General features: G+C 39.3%; 2 protein-coding genes across 13 annotated transcripts in view; one reads left to right on the top strand and one right to left on the bottom strand.

Annotated features, from left to right (window-relative positions):
* The window catches only part of BMAL1 (basic helix-loop-helix ARNT like 1), a 44,792-nt gene extending 43,930 nt beyond the window's left edge, over positions 1-862 (top strand). For both annotated transcript variants that reach the window (XM_083477660.1, XM_083477659.1), the window contains exon 19: positions 181-862. In XM_083477660.1, coding sequence (XP_083333786.1) covers positions 181-341 — 161 coding nt within the window. In that variant the 3' untranslated portion in view covers positions 342-862. The remainder of the gene's footprint in view (positions 1-180) is intronic.
* Positions 863-1,750: 888 nt separating this feature from the next.
* BTBD10 (BTB domain containing 10) overlaps positions 1,751-12,054 on the bottom strand; it is a 31,535-nt gene continuing 21,231 nt past the window's right edge. For all 11 annotated transcript variants that reach the window (XM_083478022.1, XM_083478012.1, XM_083478018.1 and 8 more), the window contains 7 exons: positions 11,819-12,009; positions 9,519-9,801; positions 7,849-7,951; positions 5,949-6,069; positions 5,282-5,479; positions 3,455-3,565; positions 1,751-2,907 (listed from right to left, as the gene is read on the bottom strand). In XM_083478022.1, coding sequence (XP_083334148.1) covers positions 2,597-2,907; positions 3,455-3,565; positions 5,282-5,479; positions 5,949-6,069; positions 7,849-7,951; positions 9,519-9,801; positions 11,819-11,972 — 1,281 coding nt within the window. In that variant the 5' untranslated portion in view covers positions 11,973-12,009 and the 3' untranslated portion in view covers positions 1,751-2,596. The remainder of the gene's footprint in view (positions 2,908-3,454; positions 3,566-5,281; positions 5,480-5,948; positions 6,070-7,848; positions 7,952-9,518; positions 9,802-11,818; positions 12,010-12,054) is intronic.

The raw sequence follows: 12,054 nt of genomic DNA, 5'->3' as shown, positions 1-12,054 counted from the left end.
CTTCCCTGGGGAGCATTCCACAGACGGGGAGCCACTGCAGAAAGGACCCGTTCTTGTGTTGCCCCCCTCTGGACCTCTTGAGGGTCTCAGAAGATGATCTCAGGGTCTTAAGTATACGGTTTGGACAGAGCTGATCCGTTTTTCACACCATAGCTTTCATTTTTTCCGCTTTATTTCCAGGGGAAAACTCGCATATAGGGATTGACATGATAGACAACGACCAGGGATCCAGCAGCCCCAGCAATGATGAAGCAGCAATGGCTGTAATCATGAGCCTTCTGGAAGCTGACGCGGGTCTAGGAGGCCCCGTTGATTTTAGTGACTTACCATGGCCCTTGTAAATGCTACCCAATAGCTTTGAAATATGGATATATCAAAGTGCATTATTGGTGGAGTTCTCCAATCTGTGAAGCTTGTTGAATTGCTTTGATGTTTTAATTTCATAAAAAGCCATATCAAGAGAACAGTCATCCTTCTCCCATGTGTAATTTCAGACCACCAAGTGGAGATCAACCTGCTACAGTGTTCCTCCTACGTCTTTGATTTGGTTAGCTGTGTATAGCTTGCGTTAACTGTATATTTTGGATTCTGTTTTTGTGTTGACATTTTTTTTAAAAAAGGAAAAGATCACTGTGCGAACTAAGCACTGGCATCACTGGTAGCTTTTATATGCAAATGGTCATTTCAGCTGTATGGTGTGTTTTTACACTACAAAAATGGTCCCCCATGTGGATAATGGATATTTCTTATACTAATGTATCAAAACTGTTTCTTGTAAGATCCTTTACTATAAATATTGTTGAAGTGTAATGTATTAGACAGTTAAATATTTTTAAAATAAAATGTTTTCCCTTGTTCTAAATTACATTTACTTGGATTGAAAAAGCACTTCTGGTTGAAGTGCATAATGACGATGGCGAAAGGAACAACAAATGCATTTCCAAAGCAAGGCGCCCCCTGAGCAAGTGATGGCCTTACCTGAACAAGTATGCTTATGGGAATCCGTTGAATTGCCTGGCATCAATGGGGGTCTGCAATTTTTCAAATCACACACAACCAGGACTTCCTACAATGTATTTCTTCAGTCAAACGCCTACAAGTTTCAGCCTAGCTTCTGAAGCATGGAAAAAGATGTGGCGCATAGGAGATACTCTGGTGACAAAAGCAGGCGGTTAAGGTTTGACTGAAGAAATACTGGCTTATGAGATGAAGTTTTGCCTAAAAACGACATGCAAAAACCTTCATACAGGGGAGGAAGTACAGCGTTAGGTGCTGCTAACCACCAGGTCACTGCACTTGCCTTGTTGGCTTCTACTTATTCTTGACTCTTGAGGATTTTCATCTCATGATCATAATCTAGATGTCCTCCTACACTTTACTGCAACGCCTTCCAGTACAAAGATGCACATCCCATCCAGTCTACCCTCATTACAGACAATGAATAACTTCCACATACCATTTGTTGTACTGGTCTTTTCTGATTTTACAGAGCTGCATATATAATCTTATACTTTTAGAAATATAGGAAGTTGCCTTACAACAGCGTCTTTGTGTCCCCATATACTATGACTGCAACTGGGACCTAGGATATAGGTTCCTTCCATACCATTAAATGCTTTCCCCTAAAAAAGACCAGGGCATGTTAGGGCATTTCATTTTTAAAAAGAGAGGGGGAAGGGCATTGATTTTGGCACTAAATTCTGTTACTAGTTTTACAAAAATACGTAATAAATTACTGTCACAGCTAATATTAAAATAATGGAAATTTTTATTTGAATGAAAAACTCGTTTACAATCAGTTAATAAATGAAGAGTGAACAATTTGCATTTTCCTATTCCATGACACTTATGAAAAAACTCAGTAAATAAATATTTCTGTGAACAGATTTAAGGTAAGGCAGAATTTTAAGATAAAGCCCGTATCGTATGTTCCTGACTCTTGAACATGGCTCACATCAAACATGAAAAAACCCTTCACTGAATAAATCTGAAAAAGAAGGCTGTTGGATCTCGACCTCACAATCCAAAAGCCCCAGTGGCAAGAATTAATTTTGTGCTCGTCCATAAGAGAACAAAGTAGGCTCATCACCTCCATTCAGAACAAACTATTTACATTTAGCTGAATAGAAAGTCTCTGAAAGAAGCACACTGTTAGACTCAACATTGTGCATCATGACTATAAAAATGGCTTTGAGAATTCTTTTTGTCCACCATTAATAAAGTGCCACTATCAATTTTAAGTCTGCATTTTGCCCACTCGTGTACCAAAATACTGAATAAACTGTAACTTCCAAATCCTGCTGTGACAAGAGAGCCTTAGGATGAGGACAGTCCACCATACAAATAACCAATACCACAAAACCTACTGGTAAACATATGCAGGTATGTAACTGAACCTCAGGATGTTGTTACACATGTACTCCCACAAACCATAATCAGATCCCACTTTGGTCTTTTGTAAGTCCATACTGCAATATCCTAAAACATTTTATGTTCATTACACAATGGAGAGAAGCTGGAATTGTAGTGCAGTATGAGCTCATTACAGCATCTTCATTTTTATAATAGCATGCTTTTGTTTAACCAAGAGTTCAGATCAGAGTGGCAAGTTCTGTCCCTCAGGATCCACATCACTGTTGCTGGGTTGAGGGGGGGCAGGAAGAATATCCAACTCATCCACTTGGGGAGTGGGGTGCATCACCACCAGCTGGTCCTGGGGAATGTCTGCTGCAGCTGCTGCCAGGTTGGTAATAGATTTACTTTTTACACACTGGAAATCAACGTGCCGACTTTTCCCTTCTTCCTTCTCCCATGACATCCTGATGAAAGGTCTTTGGACGTAATTATAGATGACCTCTGGCCGTCCTCCAGGCCGCTTCTTAACCTTTTCCTTGTATGTGGGGTAACCTGAAATATTAAAAGATAAACAAAATTCGCACACGTTTCAACCAGAAGTACTTCATTTCCAGGGCATCTAAAAGAATATAACACTTTAAGACACCAGGCAGGTATTTTAGTTTTAGGCACTGCTCCATGTAAGGACCTCCTCCACCCTCCACTGAAGATATTATTGGCACTCTGCCTTCAAGCAATATATTTTTGTCATTTGTGTGTAGGATCATATAATATATAACAAGCTAACAGACCACAAGAGGTAAAACACTAACATTTCAAGCTATGCTTATTTATCAAGGTAGGCTTTGCACTGGTACTTACGCAGGAAGATTTACTCATGTACACATGAATCATGAAATGGTCCATACATTCAGAATGATCAACTACATTCTTGTTCAAGGCTTCTCTCTTTTTTCCTCTCTCTCTCTGTTGCTCTCTCTCAGTTTAGTTATCTGCCTTCCAGTGCTACCCTGTCTTATTCCATTTGTGTAAATGCAGAAGTGCACACACACAGATCTCTTGTTGATGTAGCTTAGGAAGTAATTCCAAGACCTCTTACCTTCTATACCCAATCGAATCTTCTTAAGGCCTCTTTCCTTCAGGACTGACTTGGCCACATCTCTGTTTTCAATGTACTTGAAGAATCGATACAACTTTGTACTATAAATAACTGGGGGGAGGGAACACAATGCACCAATGAATAAAACGTTATGCAGTGCTTACTCCTGGTTCAGCAGCAACGGTCGATAAAGCAACGGATGCATTCTCCTCCAGTGTTACAATGCTTGCAACTTTAATTGGAAGACAATCCTTTGTACCCACTTTGCCACACAAATAACAGAGGTCAAGCATTTTAAAACTGCAGGCAAGCCCTGTTCCCAGTGTCTCCAGGTACTTGGGCTACTCTTTACACCTTTGGGCAATTAAAATGAAGCTCTAAAGAGGTTTTTAAGTGTGTTCTACTGAATACAATTAGAAACTCTTTGTGAGGAGGTACCCTAATAAGACAGAAACCCTCTTGTGAGCAGCAGCTGTAAGAACATTCACTCAAAGCCTTTAAAAGTCCCTTCAGGCCTTCAGACTCATCATGCAAAGGTTTAAAAAGCAGTTGGTGTGCCTGGGGCCTCCTTCTTGAAAGCTTTTCTATTATTTAAAAAGTGCATGTACTCTTTTCCCAGATTTGTTTTTCTTAAAAGCATGTACAACGTGATGGGCCAGTGAGTGCTTTTTGCTAACTGGCATAGCAAAAGATTTTAATCCAATGTGAGATAATTAATAGAAATTGGAATAGGTTTTAAGCACTGCCCCCACTTCAAAATTTTGTGAATGCTCCCTTCTTCACTTCTAATTTTTCTGGACTAACCAAAATTTGCTGCGATGTAATTCACACTTTGCCGATGGGATTTATGCAAAGGCTGAATTTGGAAATAACAATAGGTCAGTAATCGTGGTTAAGCAAAATTAGGCTTTGCACTTGAATGCTGTCATTTCGCTCCTTGCTTCCTCCAACTATCAAGGCAGGTTTGAGATCCTTGCATTAATTTACAAAGCCCTGAACAACTTAGGTCCTGGACACCTCACCTGAACCCTTATATGCAAGCTCGATCACCAAGATCTGCAGGAATGGCACTGGTCATTCCCCAAGCTGACACAGTTCACTTCATAACAAGACACAGAGCTTTTAGTGTCACCTAAACCACTGAGCCTCTTGGGCTTGCCAATCAGAAGGTCAGCAGTTCAAATCCCCATGATGGGGTGAGCTCCCGTTGCTCTGTCCCAGCTTCTGCCAACTTAGCAGTTCGAAAGCATGCCAGTGCAAGAAGAAAAATAGGTACTGCTGAGGTGGGAAGGTAAACATCATTTCCGTGCACTCTAGTTTCTGTCACGGTGTTCCATTGCGCCAGAAACAGTTTAGTCATGCTGGCCACATGACCTGGAGAGCTGTCTGTAGACAAACACCGGCTCCCTTGGCCTGAAAGCGAGATGAGCGCCACAACCCCATAGTTGCCTTTGACTGGACTTAACTGTCCAGGGGTCCTTCACCTTTTACCTTTATTGTGGAATACTCTTGCCAATAGGCGCCTTCAGTGTCAACTTTTAGACACCCATTGAAAACTTTTCTAATACTATGTAGTCAATTAAGTACATTCTGTATAAATAAATTCCCCACACTGAACAAGAACCTTAACTGTATTGCAATGTGCGCCTAATTCATAAACACCACTACCTATTTAGTTAAGTATTTTTTTCTTAGAGATCACCATCAGGTGTTTTCTAGTGATGTTTTTATTGTTTGTTTAATGAAAATTATCTGAGGATATGTGCATGTATTGTTGGAAAAATACCCCAGAGCCAAATTTACCTTCAAAAAACCTCAGTGACTTACTTTGTGAGTATTCTTCCCCCATCTGTGGAGGGTATTCTTCATCCCAATCGACCACATCATCGTCAGTGAGCACCACAATGTGGCACTCTCTTTCCCCACTTTGAGCACTGGCTACCATCAGTGGCAGTATCATTTCTTCAAGGTAATATTCAAACTGTTTCCGAGCGCCGTCATTTGATAATTCATGCATAAGAGCACCTGAAATCAAGAACGCCAAATCAATATTATTGAACACTTATTTAAGAAAGACACTTTAGTCAGTACACTAAATACACTTTAGACACTAAATACACTTTAGTCAGTACAGTTTTTCTAGACCAAAAAAAGGGGAAAGCTTCTGCTGTCGTTCCCCTGACTAGGGAAACTGAACAATATGGTTTTTGTGGTAGGGAAAGAATTTGTTGGGAATGCTTCAGATAACAGGCTATGTTGGTTTCAAGATTCATTTCCCCATTGAGCCTCTCCTATGTATTTCCATGATGTTATGGAATTATCTAAAAGAAAATAATGCCATGATACATATGGAGAGTCATCTGGAAATGAGGGGTTCTTTTTAGGGAGATGGCTGTATTGCTGCATAAATATTATTCCAGGAAAATATTTGACAGTTAGAACAAGATATCTTGAAAACACATACATATAAATCCAGTTTCAACTGTGTACTTACTGAGGTCTCTACATTTGATAGTGCTATAATCAAAAGAAATACAGAGATAGTCACAAGCTTCTCTAAGTTCAGGAACAGATATTCCATCTGGACAACGGATCACCCCAGTCTTGTAGTAATCCTTAGAAAAAGGAAAAGGAAAATTATACTACCATGAAACACTGGAAAGGAGCATCTAATTCCTTACTGAAAAGTTTTTTACTTCTCCAAAAATTCTGTTTTGCCATCTTAAGACAAATTTAGCTTACTATTATACCTTTACATAGTAACAGAGCAAAAAATAGAGCTAATGCAGAAAGTTGAAGCATACCTTCTGTCAGGTGTGGCATGAAAGGAACATAGAAGGCTGGAGCTGCAATGACTGTACTGAATACCAATTAGCTTCTGGGTACAATCCAAATGGCCTGCATTATTATGGTTTCTGCATCTCAGGGGATGCCTGCCTGTCCTACAACATTGGCCAAAGATTTTAGCTTCCTCTTGTCATGAATTCTACTCATATTGATCCAGAGCAGATTCCAACGTATAGCTATCAGAGTAAAAAATCTAAACATGTTGCAGGATTCCCCCAAAATAGACCAGAGGCAATTGTATTTCATCCAGCAGAGCTTTACTGCTGCTGAAGGCAAATGAGCATAATGGTCACAAATCCAATACATTCAGGATTGGCACTGTCCATAAGAAATCCAGTTGCAACAGACCTAACTGAAACTTAACAATAACTTATAATAAAACTAAACCTTAGCACTAAGCATACTATATACAGAACACCACACCAGAACAAAAAGAGAAATAGAAAAGTGTGAAACCCAGGCTCCTTCTTGCCTTACTATTATAGTCAGCATGACCTTTATAGAAAAAGATAACAGAATCACTTTAAGCCAGCTGTACTCAGCTTCTCTGAAGGAATAACCCGAACATCATGAACCTTCTACAGTACTTGTTTCTTTCACACAAAGAAGCTTCCAGTACCCTCTCGAATTAATTAGACTAGGAAAGGTCTCTACACATCAAATCAATACTTTCTGCACTAAGAAATGCAAACTGACACCTCTTCTATCTTTTCCTATCAGATTCACCCTCCCACTTAGCCATCCACAAATAACTCTGTGTCTGGGGGATCCTGATGTTCCTTGGAAGATTACTGGAGATTCTTCAATGAGAATATCAGTAATATTGAACAGTGTTTCTTGAAAGACAGCTTGCCTGCTGTTCCCCCACAATGTTTCAACACAGTGGTGCTGGCTGTGTTCTATAATTCAGCTTACAGAGCTCACGTGACACTCAATAGGAATGGGCAGCACCTCAAGCAAACCAAGTGTGCACTCAAAAACACTCTGAAATACCCAGCAGTTTCATGGAAAGAGTTCTGTGAACAAGGAAAGATGAAAATCACTGGTCTAGAGTCAAACACTGCAGAAATTAATGTCTGGCACTAGAACAGTTCTCACAGTAGTGAAATAAGTTATCTCAACTGCCATACTGTGATACAAAAGGTCCATAATAATAAGCTTTTATGTAGAACTTCTTTATCATTGGAGACAATAAAATATCTAAAAATAGATACCACCTTTTATATCCCTCAATTTCAGTTGAAGCCTTTTGATTACACAGCTAGAAACAAAACTGCACTGTAAAGGATTTTCATATTGCATTTATTCTTTCAAACAATGTCATTCAATATATGTGAGAATGAGAGAGAGAGATGTCACGCACAATGGAATAGCAGTGCCCTGCAGGAATCCTTAGTCACCCTCAATCACAACCCGCACAGGCCCTGGATATAATAGGATGAATGTTCAGGTGTTCTTTTTCAATTCTACAAAACCATTTAAAAAATCTGTACCTCTTGTACATAAACTTATGAATGTGGAAAGAGCAGCAAGTAATGTAATCTCACCAGAATAGCACGAAACACAGTAGAGCCAATTCCCTCGGCCACTTCATACTCTCCTTTCTCATTGGGCCGTGTGAAATTATGTTCTCTTCCTGATCCAAACATCCTAGATATATATATATAAAAGGTTTGCTTAGAAGTCATTTCAGATATACAACGTTCATTAGTGTTCAAATTAGCAAGGTGAAACTGCAGAAAGAATAGTAGCAAATTAAGAGCTACAGAAAATAATAACTCTTACATCTTCCCTAAAATAATATTTGTGTGACTTGTTACTTCAAATAAAATATGAACACATAAAATACAAAGAGACTATTCAGGAGAGTGAACTAACCCATATTAATTATTGTATTTTTCCATGTATAAGACAACCCATATTTTTTTAAACCCGAAATTAATAAATTAAGTTATTTAGCTTGGGGGGGGTCACTTCTGCCAATCGCTCACCCACCTGCCCGCCACTGCCAATCGCACATCTCGCCGCAGCCAATTGTCTGCCCACTCGCCGCCACCAACAGCCCACCTGCCGCAGCCAATCGCCAGGCCTTGCTGCAGCCACCAATCACCCACCCAATCGCCACTGCCAATCCCCCCTCTGCATTCACTATCCATGTATGAGACACCAAATTTTGCCTATTTTTTTTTTAGCAAAAAATATGGTAATATGGGTTTAGTTCACTCTCCTGCATGGTCATGTCATTTTGATCTACAATGTGTCCTTTAATCCAAAAGTAGCAGGGACGAATACATGCTTTCAAGTAAAATGTCAGCTTAAAATGGACAAAGATCAATCCATAAAAGGTTTATTACCTCCTTTGCTGAAATTGATAAGAGCCAACTCTACTCAGCACAGCCATTAGAAGTTACCTTACTGGTTTCTAGAAGAACAGACCTCGATATGTCCCTAATACTATACTATACACTATACACTGTCCCTAATACTATACACTATCTAAAAATGAATCTGGTAATTCACTGCAGAACAATACCGCCACGGGTCACATCCCATGAGGGAAATTCATTATTAGGTAATTAACTACTGTAGAGAAAGTCATATAAGATATATTCCTCTCCAACTGAGTCGCACCATGGACAAGTTTATCCAAGGATAAAAACACCCAATATCTAAGTTGCATTTCATGAGAGAAAAGGTACCAACTCTAAAAGAGGCTAATTTCACCTGAAATGTTGCACAAAAATATTTAATCAAGACAGCTGTAAAACTGAGGTATAGAAAATTGAACAATTTATTTCATAAAACAATTTATTTCATGATAAAAATATTTAAATGACTCCTATGAAATATGCTACAATTTGGAATTCTTAACAATCTTTTAGCTTTAAGAATATCATAAGACCTCAAATACAGTATCTTGATATTTATAAATAAAACTTTTTAAAAAACGTTATTGCCCTCCAACATCAAAATAATTACTGTTTTTTCTGGGGAAAGTAAATGAAACAACCCAAATTTGTACTTTGTGTATGTTTAGTTTTAGTTTTCATTCATTCTGTTGGTTTTTCCTGTTCTTTTGTGTTACCAAAGTGTACATCCTTGTTTAAATAAATAAAAATGTTTAAACAAATAAAAATATTGAACAAGCCAAACATTTGTTCTGAGCAGCAATTCAGGGAGTACAGTTTATGAGTATGCAGTAAAAAGAAATGCTGACCTGCCCAACATTGTATTTGGCTGTGCAGTAAAAACAGAAGGATCTACAACAAATCGAGTGTTGTCCACTATGAGCGTTACTCTCTCAGAAGTCCTTATGTTCCGAGCTCCCTCTTTTGCATTCTCGTATACATATACCATTTCACCAGCATTCTTGCAATTTCCGTCTGAACTTGACTGGCTGCTGTTTCTACTGTTCCCAATACTACTACTGGAACCATTTGGAGAGGTTTTCTGAAGTCGAGGGCTGCTTGGACGAGATAAGCTAGGATCTTTCTCACGTTCTGCAACAACAACAACAAAAAATATTGTAAATGGTGTTGCAGTGTCCAAATATTCTACACTATCAGAACGTACATTCTCACAGGGGGCAGCTATTATTGTGACCCAACAAGCAGAGCTGCCACTGTATTGATTAAACCACATGGATCTTAGACTTAGGTACAGTGGCAGCAGGGTGTGACCTTGTGGTGTGAAGGACGACAAAGGGGGAAGGTCTCCTAACCTTCGCTCTGCTTATCATTACATGGGTGACAACTGCACAGAATGGAATCTTATTGTTATGAGCGGCAGTGGAAGGGTTCTCTGTGCACTTGTCCACGGACATAGGAAGTGAAGATCAGCAGACATCATCGCTGCCACAGTATAGGAACTCCTGAGGTTAAGAGTGGAAGTGGGTGATCTGTTTCCCTTCCCACAGACTGCTGGGACAGAACACTTGGGGAGGGGACAACTTGTATGAATGGAGTGGTATTTCACACATACAACTTTTTCTCAAACAAGCTTCAGTTATCTCTAGTCCTAGGTATCAGTGTGCAAACCTATACATGTGGGGGAGGAAGGAATAGTCACATCTTACATTCAAGACTTGAGATAATCAACCATGGTTTGTTGTTGGCTTATGAATCCTAGCTTGGTAGGGAACAAGCTAAGATCTCAGGTTCAGACACTGTGACAAATTTCCCGGTTGATTTCTTTTTGTGCCAGGGAAAGAAAGAAGTGAGAAGAGACTGGGCTGTGCACACCAGCATGCTGCTTGCTCACGGTGAACCACAACAGGCCAGAAGCCCTGGTTCACTGTGGTAAGCAAATAAGATCACCTCATTTTACAAAAGTGCAAATCAAAAGTATGTTCACTTAAAAAGTGCAAAGGGTGTGCAGTACTTGAGGTCGGTATGTTTAGCCTGAATAAGGGGAGACTGGGGAGGTAGGATAGCCATCTTCAAGTATCTTAAGGGCTGTCACATGGAAGAGGGAACATGCTTGTTTTCTCTCGCTCTGGAGGGTAAGACTCAAACCAATCACTTCAAGTTACAAGAAAGGAGATTCCAACTAAACATCAGGAAAAAATTCTGATAGTAAGAAGTGTTCAACAGTGGAACAGACTCCCTCTGAAGGTGGTGGACTCTCCTTCCTTGGAGGTTTTAAAGCAAAGGTTGGATGGCCATCTGTCATGGATACTTTGGTTGAGATTCCTGCATTGCAGGAAGTTGGACTAGATAATCCTCAGGATCGCTTCCAACTCTACAATGGTTGATTACTATCCCCTGATAATAATAATAATAATAATAATAATAATAATAATAATAATAATTTTTATTTATATCCCGCCCTCCCCAGCCAAAGCCGGGCTCAGGGCGGCTAACAACAATCAAATAAACAATCAAATAATAACACATTCTAAAAATATTTCATTATAAAAATTAGTTAAAATCAAATTGATGGCAACCGATTAAACAAAATTCTGTGCAGGTTGCCAGAGGAGGGAGTTATAATTCTTTGTATAACACCCTACACCCACAGGTCTCAGGGCAGTTCACAATATAAAACAACTGTTAATAAATCTATTTAATTGTTTTAGTGCTTTCCATTATCATATGATTCAATGAAGGAACTGACAATATAACCTATTTGGGGTTGGGATTTCATATACTGTTGATCCAAGTTTTTCATATGAACACAGAACAAATTAGTGAGGATATTTTTCATATATGAAGCATAAATAAATAGCCTCCGGGCCTATGTTGCACTATTTATGTTCACAGCTAACTACTGGTGTGGAAATAAAGTGGAGGATGGACATCTGTGATGCCAATGAACATACTGGCCAATGCAGTTTTTACATTTGCATCACATGTGTGAAATAACCCTAGATTTAACCTCAGTTAAGAAGACAAACACATATGTCTTCAGGAAATGTAAGGATCCACTCATATATATGGCAAGGTCAAGATTTCTATTGTTACTAAAAAATACATTAAAAAAAAAAAAGACTTTAGGTGCTGTTCTCTCCTTACATACCTCCTTGATGCTGTCTTGTTGGTGAAGTCACATTTCTGATACACGGGGTGAGCTGAGACTCGAGCCTTTCATGGGAGGAGTCACGTGATCTATCACTTGATCTACGTCGGTCTCGTGACCTTTCATGCCCACCACTAGCACCATGGAGACTCATTTTGCTACAATCTCCTTTAGCAACACGTGAAGAAGAACTAGAAAGACAAATGTTTATGTTTAGTTTACAGTTGTCATATTAA

Source organism: Podarcis liolepis (genome assembly GCF_965112155.1).
Source record: "Podarcis liolepis genome assembly, chromosome: 1".
Lineage (NCBI taxonomy): Eukaryota > Metazoa > Chordata > Lepidosauria > Squamata > Lacertidae > Podarcis > Podarcis liolepis.
Note: the sequence above shows the minus strand (reverse complement) of the source record. Positions and strands in the feature narration are given on the sequence as shown.